The sequence below is a fragment of the Crocodylus porosus genome, unplaced genomic scaffold, assembly GCF_001723895.1.
Source record: "Crocodylus porosus isolate Cpor-Errol unplaced genomic scaffold, CroPor_comp1, whole genome shotgun sequence".
Taxonomy (NCBI): domain Eukaryota; kingdom Metazoa; phylum Chordata; order Crocodylia; family Crocodylidae; genus Crocodylus; species Crocodylus porosus.
The window spans coordinates 28,296,967-28,314,474 of NW_017728911.1; the positions used below are offsets into that span (position 1 = coordinate 28,296,967).

At 46.4% G+C, this 17,508-nt stretch overlaps 1 protein-coding gene across 1 annotated transcript in view; it reads right to left on the reverse strand.

Annotated features, from left to right (window-relative positions):
* Positions 1-17,508, reverse strand: part of ACAN (aggrecan) — a 79,227-nt gene that overhangs the window by 25,499 nt on the left and 36,220 nt on the right. The window contains 12 exon segments of the mRNA XM_019533741.1: position 1; positions 4-1,887; positions 3,027-3,224; positions 3,644-3,937; positions 5,114-5,241; positions 5,758-5,932; positions 6,462-6,974; positions 9,518-9,811; positions 10,412-10,539; positions 11,225-11,399; positions 12,417-12,788; positions 14,513-14,589. The exon segment at position 1 is cut by the window's left edge and continues 944 nt beyond it. Of these exon segments, the coding sequence (XP_019389286.1) occupies position 1; positions 4-1,887; positions 3,027-3,224; positions 3,644-3,937; positions 5,114-5,241; positions 5,758-5,932; positions 6,462-6,974; positions 9,518-9,811; positions 10,412-10,539; positions 11,225-11,399; positions 12,417-12,788; positions 14,513-14,582 (4,232 nt within the window). The 5' untranslated portion in view covers positions 14,583-14,589.

Sequence of the window (17,508 nt, forward strand, 5' to 3'; positions counted from 1 at the left end):
CAGATGTTTCACCACTGGTTTCATGAACAGTTGAAGTTTCTATGCTAATTTCAGGCAATGCAGATGTTTCACCACTGGTTTCACGAACTGTTGAAGTCTCAATGCTGATTTCGGGCAATGCTGATGTTTCACCACTGATTTCATAAGCTGTTGATGTTTCTGGACTAATTTCAGGCAATGCAGATGTTTCCCCACTACTTTCTCCAGATGCAGAAGCATCCCCACTTGGTTCAAAGATATGTGGGACTGTGACAGCTGTTTCTCCACCTAGCTCCTGTGAAACTGTTGGCTTTGTCACTACTTCTTCTAGATCAGAAGTAATTAATGTAACTTCTGGAAGTCCTGATTCCTTCCCACTAACTTCAGTCACTGCTGAGGTCAGGCCACTTAGGTCTGTGACTCCAGAAATTTCTCCACTAAAATATGGAACACCTGACGGCTCCCCACTGATGTCTACTGTCCCCGAGGGTAGGCCACTAATATCCACCATTCCAGACACTTCTCCAGATGTTTCTCTTTCCCCTGAAGGAAGTCCACTAATTTCTAACACCCCAGATGGCCCTTCTCCTGCCTCCTGTGAGACAGATGTCTGTGTTACAACTTCTACCAAGGTTGTATCCACAAGAGAGATAGTGGGAAGGCCAGACTGGAGCCCACTATAATCATAAACACCAGAGGGCTGGCCACTACTGACCTCGACACCAGAGATTTCTCCACTGATGTCGGGTATTCCACTTGGAAGTCCACTTATTTCAGGCATTCCCGAAACTTCCCCACTGAAGTCTATTAGCCCTGAAGGCAATCCGCTAACATCTAAAATTCCAGATACTGCGCCTGATGTATCTTCCTCTCCTGAATGCAATCCACTGATTTCCAAAATCTCTTTTGCTTCTGCTTCTGTAATGGAAGGGGTTGTCACTTCAACCACACTGGCATTTATAAAGGTAATGCCTGAGGGCTCACCACTTTCATCACCACCAGAAACCAGGCCACTGAGGTCTACAAAACCACTTATGTCAGGTATCCCCGATGGTGCTCCACTGATATCAATTCCTGAGGGTAATCCACTGACATCAGGTATCCCAGAGGGCATTCCACTGATGTCCACCCCTGAGGGTAACCCACTGATATCAGGTATTCCCGATGGTGCTCCGCTGAGATCAGGTATGCCAGAGGGTTCTCCGCTGATATCAGCTCCTGAGGGTAACCCGCTGATTTTTCCGCTGATGTCCCATTCAGCAGAGGGTAAACCTGACAGGTCTCCTTCACCACTGACCCCAATTACTCCTTTCCCTTCCTGTTCCATTTCTGCTGCAGTTGTTCCAACTTCCACCAAAGTGGTACGGTCGATGTAGACAGTAGGAATACCAGACGGCAGTCCACTTTCCTCTCCCGACGGCAGGCCACTGGTTAGTTCAACACCAGAGACTTCTCCACTAAATCCAGAAGGCAGTCCACTGATTTCTGGAAGCTCACTGATTTCCTCTCCAGATGGCATCCCACTGATGTCTGGGATTCCAGAAGCAGACACTGCTAGGTCTTCCTCTCCAGAAGGCAAACCACTGACATCAGTAATTACCGGGGGCATTCCACTTACATCCCCCGAGGGGAGACCGCTCTCTCCAGGAAGGAGGCCACTGATATCCAGGTCTGCAGATGGTATTCCACTTTCTCCAGTCCAGGAGGGTTCTCCGCTAGGTTCAAAAATTCCAGATGCTGATTCCCCACTTACATCTGGGGCTCCAGGTACCCAGCCTGAACTTGTTGGTTCACCGCTGATTTGAGGCTCTCCGGATGCAGAGATGTCCCATGACACGCCACTGACAGAAGCCTCTGCACTTGTTTCTTCTGGTATTGCACTAACAGGAGGGAAAACAGATGGACTCACTGGAAAAGAAGGGAGAGAGAGAGCGAGAAGAAAAAAAAAAAGATTTAACAAACTGGTCTCAAAGAGCTATTAATAATAATATTCTGTTTGATTTTGCTCCCAAACTGACATCTAATAAAATGAAATGACGGACTGTGAGGATGAGGGCAGAAAGTTCTACACACTTCCCAGATCTCCCTTCTTACCAGGACATTTGTTAATGAAGATTATCTTTTAAATAACTGGAAAAACACTGGAATTTAAAACCTCCTATGACAGCACAAATTCCCAAAGCATGGCCTTTAGGACAATGCTCCTAGTCCAACAGTCAGAGGTAGAAACCGCTACTGTTTCTGCAGATAGCGCATGGCACCCTGTTTGGAGGAAGCTTTGGTCCCTGGCTTCAAGTTATGTCCTTCCTGGAAGTCAGAATCTGAAATTAGTTTCTCTCTTTAATACATACATCCATGTGTTATTGAAAGGTAGATCACAACTGCTACCTGCACTGATTTTGTATTGTAGGGTTGACTTGAGTTTCTGTTATGAGAGTGTGGCTTGCTTGGTTTTAAGATGTTCACTGAATCACCTTCAGAAAAAAAATCACATGTGTAGGCTAAGTTTTCCAGAAATGAGTGCGTTTAAATCTCAGTGTACTAAATTTACAGCCCCATTAGTGGTAACTGTTTGCACACAGGTTACAGCAGAAAGTCTAAGTAAATTAAAGTGGTTTTATTTGCTCTAAGTAAATTAAAGTGACCAGAGCCCACACTTCCATCTACTTTTCAAAATACCCTTTTCCTTTACTAGAAGTCCAGTTTGTCATGGGTCGCTTGTGAATAATGAAGTATCCATGAAAAATACTATGTTTCACTCAGTGTGTTTCAGAAGACTGAACTTCTTTAGAGTGTCAGGGCTTAGAGAGTAGCTCAGCTAAAAGGTGCATGTGAGACGAATGTAGATTCTTGAGTCAGAAATTAACTTCTTATAAAGGGAGCAGCGCAGAACTTTCTCCTTCATCGCTCTATTTCTCAGCTGGATTCAGACTGTGATTCTACTTAACAAGCCTTAGCGAGGACAAGTTATGATGTTTCTAGATTGCCGCCATCCCACATTTTCTCACTCTGATGTGACCCACCACCCAAGGGGAAGCACGACCCACCTGATAGCAATGATATGTCAGTTGGAAAGACTTCTGCTCCCCATTCTGTCTGATTTTCAGGTCCAGTGGCAAGCTCTGTTTCCACAGTTGTCTCTTCCCCAGAGGGCACTTCCTCCACTCCAGGGATCACTTGGGTTGCAATCAGATCTTCTTCAAAGAATGGGGTAGCCCCTTCAACTTCCTGCAGAGATGGCAGGGCTGGAACAGAAAGATATTGAAAGGAATTTCTATGACTATCCTCTCTCTCTTAGGTGCCTGAGGCCGCTCCTCAAATAGTCTCAAGCGGAAGAACAATGTAAGGATAGCTATAAATAAGTATATAACATTTCTCATTACTGACGGCAAGCAGGTTAAGCTACACTAAACAAAGTATAAACCATATGAGACTTAATGGGTCTTGTCTAACCTCAGTTTTCCATTTCCATGACAATAAATGAATGCAAACGAACAATCTGTTGTCCCTGTGTGTCCTGGCAAGAAATGGCTACTTGTGGTAAACACCTCTTAGTATAAAGTAGAACTACAGCGTAACCATTGCCCCCATGAAGTCCTCTTCCCGGATAAGACATTGTTTTCCTTGTGACTGGGCATTGTACGCTAGGAAGAGTAGATGGTACCTCTGAAACAGAATGCGTGGTGCTTTGACAGTGGGTCAGGAAATCCTGTTTGGTTAGGGTTCAGGTAGATGGTCCTCACTCCAGGTTTGTCTCCACCACATGTAGCACGTGGAGTAACAATAGGATATCGAAGGCTGCCATCGGCAAGCCAGCCGGCATGGCATCTATCTAGGCCTAGCTTCCAGGCAGCCTGGAGTTGTCCAGTCGAGGCCAAGGTGGAATTTTGGCTTTCACAGTATTCCTGGGCTTCTTGGAAGGTGAACTGGTCTGGCTGGGTTGCAAAGAACACCTCACCTAGGGGAAAAACCAACAATTCTTGACACCTAGAATCTCATTTCCTCTGGATAGATCAGACCCTCCTGCACAAACTGCAAAATTTTGCCGGCAGTTTCATTTTGATGCTGTTTTGATTCATTTTGAGCTTGAAACAGCAAAATTGAAACAAAAGAGAGAGCTTCAAAACAGCCTTGAAATGAAACGAGGCAAGCAGAAACTTTTCAAAGTTTTTGAAAAGTTTTGAGTTTTGGACCTAAGCTGGGCTTGTCTCCAGGGAAACAGAAGCTAGAGTAAGGAGAGGGAAAGAGAAGTGGGGGGAAGGAGTGCTCTCATTATTGACTGAGTAGCTGGCCAATGACTGTGACCCTTCCCTGAGGTCCCTTCCAATCCCAGTGCTCTGGGGGAGGGATGGAAAAACTGCATAAAAGGCAGCATTGTTTGAACTGCCCTGCTTTCTGCCTTGGTGTCAGTTGAGTGAGGGTGTACCTGAACACACACACCCACACATGTCACAAGTTTTGCCTGTCAGCAGCCAGAGGTGCAGGGCCCCAGAACCCAGACTCCCGCTGCACCTATCTCTTTGACAGCTGGCAGGCTTCATGGCTGCAGCAGGGGCTACCATCCCTGCAGCTTTCACCCCGCTGCACCTTAACACACACACTGTCACCCGTCATGAGTTTTGCTTGTCTGCAGCTTGACGTGCTGTTTCCCCCAAACTCCTGCACCGATCTCCTTGAAACTTGGCAGGTTTTGTGACCTCAGCAGGGGCTAGCATGTCTGCAGTTTTGACACTGCTGTGGCTTACCACATACACATGATATGAGTTTTACTCTCAAGATTTAAGGTGCAGTTTCTCCCAAACCCCTATCTCCCTGAAACTTGGTAGGTTTCATGCCCCTATAAGGGGCTACCATGTCTGCAAGTTTCATCCAAATAAGGCCAGAAATGACATAGTTATAGGCTGTTTCAAGCTTCCCTGTTATAGCCTATGGGCAAATGTTGAAACAGTGTTGAAACAGCGAAACGGCTTTGATGAAACGAAACGGAAGTGGTTTTGGATCAAAATGAAATTTGAAATTAAATGCTGTTCTGTTGAAACGTCGAAACGGAACGGTGCTGTTTTGCACAGCCCTACTACATACCCCCTCTCTGCCTTCTCCAACATAAATATTCAGAGGTACATGCAGAACATACCCTTCAGCCTGTCGATGTAACAGTATACGTCATACATCTCTGATGCTGGGCGCATGCCGTATGTCCGAACGCCTGGGGAGCTGTCCTTGTCGCCTACACATCTGCTCCGTGGAGTCACAATGGGATATCTTTCAAAGGGAAAAGAAAGAGAGATGCTCAGTGATGATCCTGAATATCTCAGGATTCAAGGAGCATGCTCAAGGGAAAGGGAAGTAAATTCCCCACTGATTAATAACAGCAGCAGCGGGACCTTTAGCATTTAGAGGTGCCAAAAGTCTTGAGTATGGTTTGGAAACGTGGTGAGCACTCCACAAAAGAGGGAAATGCAACACATATGCCTGATGAAGGGTGTTTGTTCCCGAAAACTTGCAATTCAAGAATTTTTTTGGCAAAAACCTTGTTGGTCTAATAGAAGATGTCATGTCTACTACGAGTCCTGACACATATGGGGATGCATTCACAGTTCAAGAGCACACTATACTGCAGACTGAATTGTGTTTTCCTCTGTTTCAGGTAGCTGGATCCTGTTGTAAATGGAGCTAAAAGGCTCATTTGAGAGAACCCCTTCCCAAACCCAGAAGGCTCAGTCTCATTGCTGAATATTTCTTTCAAGGGTGTCTTCACTTGACCTGACGTGATCTTACCTGACTGTCTGGTCCCGCAGCCAGCCAGCATCACATTGATCAAAGCCAGCCTCATAGGCCGCCTGCAGCTGTTCGGGAGTAGCAATGACAGCATTGTTATCCAGGCAGGCCTGTTGGGCTTGGATGAAATTGAGGGAATATCTGTTGGTGGCTGGTCGGTAATGAAATACAACACCTGGTGGGAAAAGCAAGATAGCAATGAGACATGGACTTGGAGACCCTCTCCCACCCCAGATGCACATGCTGAAAGAACCTTCAAAACCAGCCTGGTAGGAGCAATGTCTGCTGAAACTATTAGATTGAAACACTATTTACTGCAATCTGCTTTTAGTAAAGATGGGGATATCCCAGGGGTCTCCTGTTCTTCCTACAAAGCAGATGAGTCAGTGGCTGAGGAGGGTTGCACACAGGATTTTGGAGCATGACAATGTAGTCTGAGCACCAGATGACTGGGGCTCTTCTATGGTAACATGAGATGCCCTTCAGTCTCCTCCTCACTACTCCTGTTTCATGCACAGAGGGGAGGACAGGGACACATGGTGCTATCTGGTGTCTGAGGCAAAGGAAAGGCTGGGCCGGGTATACCCAGATCTGACCTCCTCCTTTCTAGGTGGGCAGTACTCAGGTTTTGTCAGCTGAAGCAGCTGTGTGGCAGGCCTGCCAGGAAATGGATCTTGAGGTTTCTTGTTATCCCTGTGACTTACCAGTGGGAGAAATGGGCTGCTCAGGAATGAGTGCGATGTCAGGAGCGGCTGTCACCTGCACAATCTGTTCTTCCATTGTAAATGCTGAGGCAGACTCTAGTTCTGGGGGGGTAGTCACCCCCAAGGCCTCCTCCACCGAGCTCACCTCTGGTGCCTCGCTGGTGTAGAAAGTCTCCAGTGCCCAGGTGGTGACCTCTTCAGGAATGGCCCACACTGGTGTGGCTTCCTCTTCAGTCATGTTCTCTGCCTCCGTGAAAGCTGTTTCAGCAGTGATGCCAGTGGCAAAAAGACCAGGTGTCACCGTGAAGCCTTCATACAGCTCTGAGGCAGTGGGCGTAATGTCAATTGGCCCCAGGGTCGCAATGCTGCCACGAGCTTCCTCCTCCGTGACATTGTGTGGGAGAGGTAGCTCTACTTCAGTTCGAGTGACAGTTTGGATGGTGAAGGCACTGCCCAATTCACCTGCTGTTTCATCGGTGAAATTCTCCGGGACCAAACTTTCAAAGTCCACATCTATATCAAGAGACAATGTGTCCTTTATTGACCACTGCAAGGGACAGTCTACTAGAGTCAGGCTTAATGAAATAAATTTGTTTTGGGATGCTGTCTCAAGAAAGGGGTCGGGCGTGCAGATGCTCTGACAGGAGATGGATGATTGGATGGGTGTGGGGCTGTGGATCAAGGGGTGGGTGTAAGGGGAGAGGGAGAAGATGATGTGATAGCACCAAGGGTACATGATGGAGTGGGTGTACAGATGTTATAAGGGGAGATGCTACTGTGATGAGAGATAGGCCATGTGAGCAGATGGCCTGTGGACCAACTGGCAGCTCTTCCATCTTGAAAACTGACTTGCACCTGGCACTGGCCTACCTGGCATTGGTTGGAATATACCTAGCAGCTGCACTTGTCTGGAGGGATAATCCTTGTATTTTCAAAAGTAAAATACCAACCATTTCCCCACTGGGACCCTACAATCTCCCACAACCCAGAGCATTTTCACTGACGTAAAGGGTAAATCCCTGTTTCGGTTCCTGTATGCTGTATAGCTCTCACACGGGTTAGGCTGGGGTAGATGGCCCCCTGCGTGCATGCCGGAGCGTGGCACATGAAGGCATTTTGCTTGATACGCATGCCTTGGGCCAACGGCAGGGAAGGGGCCAGGGCTGTGCTGCCACAACAAGGATCAGGCCTCTTGTGGCTCCCCCAGCATCTGCCCCAGGCATGCCAACATCTTACAACTTGAGATTGCTGGTGTTTTTGGCACTCGCCTCCAAAACCCTGCTGACCCACGATGGGCAGTCAGACCTCCCTTTCCATCCCCTTTGTGTACTCCTCCTAACCCTGAAACTCTGGGGTAGCCTGCGGTTATTGTAGTCTGGAGTGACCTCTAGTGCCTGCAGCTGGGATTTAAAATACAAAGCCCCAAACAGGAGGAAGAAAGCACGAACACTTCGGTAATGCTGCACAGAAAATGTGAGCCAGGGAGCGAAGGATAGAAAAAGACAATTAATACTACCATGAGACCTCTCACTCCCAGAGTCCCACTCAGGTCACTTCTCTCCTTGGTCCTTTCCTACATCTACATGCAGCCACTAAGTGAACAGGTCAAATGAAAGGACTCAAGTGTTTGCAGTATGACATGATGATGATGATGAGAATGGGGATGCGCTTGAGTCATGTTCCCCTCATTCCCTGCTTACACCCCAGAGCTAAAACTCCTGTTACCGGAGACGTAAGGCCACACATCCAGGTCTACACTGAATGCCTGGAATAACTCATGGGAAAAACAGGGAAGGAAATGTCAAGTGTTCAAAATGAGGGATCCAGACACCAAACAGAGAACCGCCAGCAGTGCCTCTCTGAAGACATTTAGAGCGCCAGTGGACATCCCACAGAAGGACTCTGTCTAGAGACGTGAGATAACTAAGGATAGGATATAGATCCCCCAGTCACAGAGTACCCCCTGTTGAGCTTCCTTTTCCTGGTTACAGAAAGGGTTTCTTTGGCCAAGACCAGGGGGCAGTTGATGAGGAGGTCCTGAGACTTCATGATGAAGATTCATACCCACAAGCAGTTAATTCAGCTTGCAGTTTAGGACCACTTTTGATTCCTCACTTAGGCAAAGCTCTCACATATCAACACCTGCGAGTAAGGATTTCAACCATCTTATTTCTATCCCATCCTGGCAGATGGTGACTTGGCCTCTCTTATTCACACCTTTGTCACCTCTTATCTGCTCTACACATAGCCAGGAAGCCATCAGCACTTAGAAGAAGCCAGAAAATACAGAACAAGCCTCCTCTGCAACACAGGCCATTTTAATCACCTTAGATCTGTACTCTTCTTCCTACACTGGCTTTCCAGAGAAATTTAAATGATCTTAAAGCCTTGGGCCTTATCTTTAAGGTCCTTCATGTCCTGGTCCTAAGATATATAAAGGATCTAAATCTTTGGTGCTGGGGAATTACTGTATGCTTCTCTGGCATGATGGAGCTCTCTGTGTAGAACTAAAGCTTTTCTGTATTAGAGCAGAATTTCTAGGGGATCCATCTAAGTCTCTGAAGTAAATATCCCTTGGAAATAAGATCACCATAAACCACACACTTTCTGCTTCATTTGTAAGGCCTTGATCTTGCCTTGTCCAAAATAAATATCAACCTGTATTAAAAAAAATTCCATATGAAACAACACCCCTCTGCACATGCTTCTCTCTGTGGGAGAATATTAGTTTCCTTGCTCAAAGCACAAGAAGGAGATGTTCAGATATTTATTTAATTCATTGTTTTTCATAGATGAGACTATGGAATAGTCTTCCAAAGGAAACTAGAGAAGTCTCATCAGTTAAAATTGTAATGGACAAAACACCGGAGAACAGACTGTGCTAAGCAGTCATACACTAGATGCATGGGACATAATGGGGGGGTTTGTATTTCTAATTCACAGGTCTGTGATAATTCAGCTCTGGCTGGGAAGCACTGCCTCTGGCTCTTGGCATTTGCTGCTTACTAACACCAATGGATGCACTGTACTCAAGTCAGCGCACTCAGGGCACTCACCTGTGTAGCAGATGGCATCATAGCGAGTATGGGGGTGAGGGTACCCAGTCTGATTGACATACAGGTATACTGTCCGCACCCCCACCAGGTTCCCACCGCAGTTTGGACGTGCCTTGGAGATGGGGTACCTAACGCTTTGGTCTGCCAGCCAGCCTGCACTGCACACATCCATGCCACCCTTCCAGGCCAGGTACAGCTCTCCTGTGGTGGCCAAACGGGCTCCAAGACTGTGGCATTTCTCTGCAGCTTCCTGGAAAGTAAACTTCTCTGAGGAAGTGGCATAGAAGACTTGACCTGCATTAATAACAATTCATGAAATCAATGATTTGCTTTGAGGCTTAATTCTTCCATCACCCAATTCTCCCAACCCTTGTCTTTTGTTCTTGGAAGCTGGTCGTTGGGAGGAAAGATCAAAAGCGCTGCCTATGTACGGCTTGCATAAGTGACAACTCTGGGGCTGACATACCTATCTACAAATGGCAAAAAGGTGGGGATGAATATTCAAAGGTGAAACAAGGGGACATACATTATGGGAGGACAGTATGACACGGATCATTTTAGGTTTGATTTTCAGAATGCACTTCACCCCCATGGACCTCACTTGTAGGTGTGAGTGATCAGTACCTCTTCAAATGAGGGCCACAATTAAGTTTGAGCAGTAAGACAGTGGGATAGCCTCCTAAAGTAATCATGGGAGCCCCATTAACTTAGTTATTTAAAACCAGAGAGGATAGTGACTTGTCTTTGGGGATAATCCAGTGTCAGCAGGGGCTCTTCCACCCCCAATTTATCTCATTTCCAGCCCTTTTGGTTCAATTATTATCTGTCATACAGATATGCAAGGTCTAGCCATCCTGCCCCTTTGTGGAATTATTAAGAGAAACCAAAGACCACCTTTCATTTCTTCTGCATAACAATAGACGTCATATGTTTCGTCAGTCTCCCGAACACCATAGGTTCTCACACCAGGAAACTCATCCTTGTCACCATAGCAACGCTCCCGAGGGAAATGGATAGGGTACCTGAGAGAGAAAGAGTGCACGGGAGATGCCCAGTGAGTAAACAGACATCATGGAAGGTGGGATTTGCGGGGTGGAAGGCCATTGGGATGAGCTGAAACAGGTGGTGGAGAATCAGAACTGGACTTTAAAGATCTCTGTATGTGCGATGTGTAGCACAGGCAGAGCAAAACCTGCCAGTTTTTCCTGGACGAGGGAAGAGGGAGAAGGAGGCCTAGTCTTTCCCATACCTGAGCATGATAAGGTGAAGGGGGAGGATCATTCAGCCATTCACCAAAGACACTAGTGCAGAGAGAGGAGCTAGTTTTCAGGCTTCCCTGGTGCCTTACTTGACGTGTTCAAGATGTAGCCATATCTGCTGAGCTTGGCCCAGGAAGCAGTTTGCATGGGCTGTAACCAAATCACCATTCTCAGCCTGGGAGATATTCAGTCCTTAGGTCTTAAGCAACGATTGCCCAGCAAACCAGCAATGGAAGTAGTTTCCTGATGGGGATACTTAACCACTGGGAAATGGATTGAGATCCACCAGCTCCTGTCACACCAGGTGAATAGGGGATTGTAACCTTCGCTGGTTATAATGAACCAGGGACTGGGTTTAAACCAGTGACCTAGCTGCGGCAGTCCTTCTGGTTGAATACCCCTTTCCTTCCCCTTTCAGGGCCCTCCTTTGCCATCTTCAGCTAATTACCTGACAGTCTGATCAGCCAGCCAGCCGGCATCACACTGTTCAAACCCATCTTCATAGGCAGCCTGCAGCTGTTCCGGGGTTGCGATGACAGCACTGTTCTGAATACAGGCCTGCTTTGCCTTCTCAAAGTTCAAGGTGTACCTGGTGGAGATGGCTCTGTAATGGAACACGACTCCTGGAAAACACATTGGCCGGCACACGCACACATGTGCACAGATCAGTCACTGAATGAACCGCCCTTCTCCATCTTCCCTTTCAAAGGATTTAGCAAGCCAGCAAAGAGGCATTACATTTCATGTGGAAAATAATGCATCGGCCATGCATCATTGTATTGCACAGGTGGCCCACTATTCCCTAAACATATTCCATTTTTCCTCACTTAGCGTACCAGCACCCATCAACCACTAGATACCTGGTGTGCTGGACATTGCACAAATATACAGGAAGGCCTGGAGCCTTCATATGTACCGCTATCATATTTAAGCCCTTTTTTTCCATAGATAGTGACCATTAAAAAAATTGGCTGTATGCACGCTCAGCCTGGCATAGGAAGGATTAGAATCAGAAAGACCAGGTCTGGAAGGGACTTCAGGATGTCAGTGAGTCAAACCCCCTGATCAAATCAGGGTCGTCCCTGTCTAAACCACTCCAGGCAAGTGTTTGCCTAACCTGCAGAAAAGGATATAAGGGTTATCATGGACTACCAGCTGAGTATAAGGCAACATACAGCTACTTGTATGTTTTTGGAAAAAAATGTATATGTTCTTTCAGAAAAGACCAATTGTCTCTACTTAGTACCATATCTCCTAGCAAGGTAGGTGAGACTAAAAGTCCTTACACTCTGGTTTCTTGCTGTACCTCTTCAGACCAGTATCCCATTTTGTCCAGCATTGATCCTGTCAGCTGCCAAAGTAGTGATCCAGCTAGTTCTGCCACACAGAATTACTTCATTTATCTATTTAGCCTGGAATTCCAGTTCCTGTCCACTTTAGGATAAACCACTAGTCCAGCCTATTTCACTCCTGCTTAGCTGCTTGATGATGACTCATGCTGATCCTGATATAATTAAGACATAAGGACTTCCCAAAAGAGTCACACCCTTTGCAAACATATTGCACCCTTCTCCTTTCTGCCTAATTAAATTAGCCTGTCAGCTTTATTTCCCAAATGCAGTATTGGGGCAGGGTCTCACCTTTCACTATGACCTCAATTGTGTCCTGTCTGTCCTCGATACCATGCATCACTCCACAGCGATAAATCCCACTGTCATTGGACCTTAATGCCTTGATTTCCAAGCTGGCATCAGTGGGGATGGCAGGATAATTGGGCATAGATATCACCTCCTTGTACTCGGTGTTGATTCGAACTTTCCCATCTGTGGCCACTAGCAAGACTACTTCCTTCCCGTCAGAAAGTCTGCTCCATTTGATTCTTGGGGTCAGAGGAGAGATGGTATCATAATCTATTGGGTCGCTGAAGTAGCAGGGGATAATCAGAGAGTTTCCCAGCACAACTTTCAAAGGAGACTGTTCAGGTATCTTCACTTCCAGTCCATCACCATTGTCTGCCAGCCCAAAGATTGTGAGAAGAAAATGGAAGATGAATTAATCATACTCATCAGCCATAACCACCAACACTTACAAAGTAGCCTTTATGTTATAAACTGCTCCCACAATTTTCCAGTATATGACTGTACAATCTAAGTCACTGTTTTAGAGTGACAGGCTGAAATAAGGTCATGTGATCTGAGGTAGACTGGCACTTCTGATGCAGCCCCCTTGTCACCACTTTCCCCTTCCCATGCAGCCCAAACCCCAAAGCCCCCTGCTACTGAAATACCACTGAATTGCCCTTCCACCAAAACACCACTGATATCTGGATTCGTGGACTGGATGAAATTGCTTGGAAGACTGAATCCAGCCCTTAGGCAGTGGGTTGTCAAGTCTTAGTCTGTGAAATAAAGCCTCAAGACTACAGTGGCCCTCAAGCCTTAATAGCTCTCAAAGGATTTTAGTTAGGGGTGTGCAAAACTTCGGCCCGTGATTTGATTTGGAGAAGATTCAGCCCAATTCGGAGGCCAAATCACTGAATCTGAATCGAATCAGGAGAAGGAAAAAAGACCACTAAAACAATTTGGAGCCTCTACATTGCTTTGGAAGAGATTCAGAAAAGATTTGGAGATTCAGAAGGCAGTCTTTCAGGGGAACAGAAACTGAGAAGAGGAAGAGCAGGGGGGGAAAGACTGACATCTGTAGCTGGCCAGTTACTGTGATCTTTCCCTAAGTCCCCTTCCAATCACAGTGCTCTTGGGGAGGGATGTAGAAACAGCACATAAATCTTTGTCTGCAGGCTTTCTGTGCCTTGTGTGAGCTGTTCCTGCCTGAGCAACAGCATCTGAAAGGTACTGGACTAGTTTTGCTTCCTACCTAGTCAGTCTCCTGCTACTTGCTGTTCTTGGAAAGGATTGGATATAGCTTACTAACTAGAATTCCTTTATTTATCCCTACCCAATCCATTTCTTTCAATTTATAATTGTTTTTGTCCCCCCCCCACACTTCTTAAAAAGAAAGCTGTGTTTTCCCTGTCAGTGTAAACCCCTGCACTATCTTCTTGAAACTGGTAGGCCTCATGCCCTCAGAAGGGGCTACCATCCCTGCTGTTTTCATCCAAATCTGCCTTAACACACACACAACATGAGTTTAGCTTTCAGCCATTTGAGGTACAGTTTCCCAGAAACCCCTAAACCTATCTCCTTTAAACTTGGCACACATCATGCCCTCAGGAGGGGCTACCATCCCTGCAATTTTTATCCAAATCAGACAAAGAATGACAAAGTGATAGGTATTTCAGTGATTCCCCATTATAGTCTATGGCCGAATCTCCAAATCTCTCTGAATCAGCGCCGAATCTTCTGAAGATGAATTGATTTGGGATGGTGATCCGAATCTCCATATAGAATCACTATCCTATGCATTGGCCAAAACTGAATCCCAATCCTTATTTGCACAGGCCTAATTTTAGTACACTATTCAGCTGATGTTGTATTGAGGATTTGGGCACTTGAGCTGTAGCTATCTTTTACTTTCCTGAGTGCAGTGGCAGCAACATGGTGAGGAAGTGCAGTGGCCAAAGAAAACACCACTGTCACTTATGGGGGAAATGAATAAACTCATAGGTAAGCTTGTTAAACAAAAGGTGTTGTTTTTTGTGAGGGACACAGTCTGCAACATGCTGGCTTGCTAGATACCACATGCAGCACCGAGCAGTGGTCCCATTCCTTGTACATACCTGAAAGCTCCACAGAGAAGGCTGCAGTGATGACTCGCAAATACACAAACACTAATAGCAAAGTGGTCATAGTTTACCTGCAAGAAACAACACATAGAAACAGGATTTATTACTGTGAGGTGATCATAACAGAATGGGACCCTTCAGAAGGAACAAATATCATAGCTTAGGGCAGCTAGGAGCATCCAGAATACTTTTTTTTACACTTTTACCCTGAAACTAGAGTGAGAGAGTATTTATTGGACAAGATGTTGCCCTGAAAAGAGCTGGAGATGCCCATCTTATTCCAATAACTCAGCCACTTAAAATAGGAACCCTGGTTATATTCATTACTATTACTATACTGGCTTCACATGCTCTCTTCTTCTGTGATCTGATTATTGCAGCTGGGTTGAAAAATAATTTGATCATCAAGCTTTATAGGTGTTGTATATCTATCCCAGAAATGTACATTGTGTCCACAAAACCCTAAATTTCAGCCCAGAAAACCAAGAATGAAGGCACCACACCACCAGTATCTTCCATCTAACAAGCCAGATTGGAAACATTGGCCAGCGCCTTGGATGGACTTAGTACAACTTAGGTTATTCTGGAGGACATCTGGCCCTTTTCAAAGGTTGCAACCTAACTGCTTATATCACATTTACATATTTACTAGTCCTGTGCGAGTAGGCAGCTATTCGATCCAGCTTTGGATTTGGCTGCTTCAGATGCCAATGATCCAATCCAGAGCTCTGGACCGGGTTCCCGCTTCGATCCGGCTGAAGTGGCTTCGAAGCTTCAGAGCTGCCTCAGAGATCTGGCCATAGGGTATAATGGGGAATCAATGAAATATCTATAACTTTGTTGCTTTTTGTCTGATATGGATGAAACTTGCAGAACAGGTAGTTTCTGCTGAGTGCATGAAGTCTGCCAAGTTTCAAGAATATCAGTGCATGGGCTGGGGAGGGACTGTACCCCAAATTCTTGAAAGCAAAACTCATGTTACGTGTATATGTTAAGCCATGGGGGGTGAAAACTGCTGGGGTGGTAATCCCTGCTGAGGCCACAAAGCCTGCCAAGTTTCAAGAAGATCGGCACAGGGGTTTGGGGGAAACTTCACCTCAAGCTGCTGACAGGCAAAATCCGTGACATAGATGACCCTGTGTGGGTTAAGGTGCAGCGGGATGAAAACTGCAGGGGTGGTGGCCCCTGATCAGGCCACAAAGCCTGCCAGGTTTCAAGGAGATAAGTGGAGGGGTTTGGGGGGAACTGCATCTCAAGCTTCAGACAAGCAAAATTCATGACATGGGTGACAGTGTGTGTGTTAAGGTCCAGCAGGATGAAAGCTGCAGGGATGGTAGCCCCTGCTGCAGCCATGAAGCCTGCCAGCTGTCAAGGAGATCGGTGCAGGGGGGTTCTGGGGCCCTGCACCCCTAGCTGCTCAAAGGAAAAACTCATGATATGGGTGCTTGGGCAACTGACTGTCTCTGTTTTGAGGCAGTTGACTGTCTGTAGTGATTATTTTCTCTTCTTAGTCTGTAATTTTGTAGGTTGTCTTGTGAATAATTTCCTCTCCTTAGTTTGTGGTTTTGTAGGTAAACACCTACAAAACCACAGACTAAGGAGAGGAAATTATCAATACAGACAATCAACTTCCCCAAGACAGACACAGTCAGTTGCCCAAGCACCCATGTCATGAATTTTGCCTGTCAGCAGCTAGGGGTGCAGGACCCCAAACCCCCCCTGCACCGATCTCCTTGACAGCTGGCAGGCTTCATGGCTGTAGCAGTGGCTACCAGCCCTGCTTCTTAACATACACAGTGTCACCCATGGCATGAGTTTTGCTTGTCTGAAGCTTGAGGTGAAGTTCCCCCCAAACCCCTAAACTGATCTTCTTGAAACTTGTCAGGCTTTGTGGCCTGATCAGAGGCTACCATCTCTGCAGTTTTCACCCCCCTGTGGTGTAACATGTACACATGAGATGAGTTCTGCTTTCAAGAATTTGGGGTACAATTCCTCCAGAACCCCTGCACTGATCTTCTTGAACCTTGGTAGGCTTCATGCTCTCAGTAGAAGTTACCATTTTGGCAAGTTTCATCCATATCAGAGAAAAAGCAACAAAGTTATAGATATTTCATTGATTCCCCATTATACCCTATGGCCAGATCTCCAAGGCGGCTCCGAAGCTTTTCCGAAGTAGTTCGGAAGCTCTGAACCACTTCAGACAGCCTAAAGAAGCCAGTGCTTCAATCCAGACATGCTGCTTCAGACACCAAAGCATCCAAAGCTTCTCCACATCCGAAGCGTGGTCTGAACCCTTGCACAGCCCTAATATTTACCACTGTAAGTGGAAGCTCTACTGTAAAGACTACATTCTCTCTCTATATATCCCAGAGGAATCTAACACTTCAGACTAGTTCAAGAAAATGAAGCAAAGTCTTTTATCTAGGTTAAATAGAAGGAACAAGGGCAACATTGGACCCCTGCTAAACCAGACAGGGCAACTGACAACTGATGCCCAGGAAAAAGTGAACTTGCTAAATGGGTACTTTGCATCAGTTTTTCTTCAGCCCCATGGGACAGCCCTCCCCACTATGAGTCAGGGAGGCCTGAGTAAGGGAAATTCCTTGCCCTCCATTGAAGCTGACCTTGTGAAGGAATGCCTCAACAGGCTGGATACCTTCAAGTCAGCTGGCCCTGATGGGTTACACCCAAGGGTACTCAGGGAGCTGGCAAGCATCATAGCTCAGCCCCTGGCATGGATCTTTGAGAGCTCTTGGCGCTCTGGTGAAGTGCCTGAAGATTGGAAAAGGGCCAATGTCATGTCTATCTTCAAGAAAGGGAGGAAAGTAGATTCGGCAAACTACAGGCCCCTAAGCCTGACCTCTATCCTGGGGAAGGTCTTGGAAAAGATTATCAAGGAGGCCATCCTTAACAGACTAGCTGAAGGCAATATCCTGAGGGATACCCAGCATGGATTTGTTATGGGTAGGTCTTTCTTGACCAGTCTCATT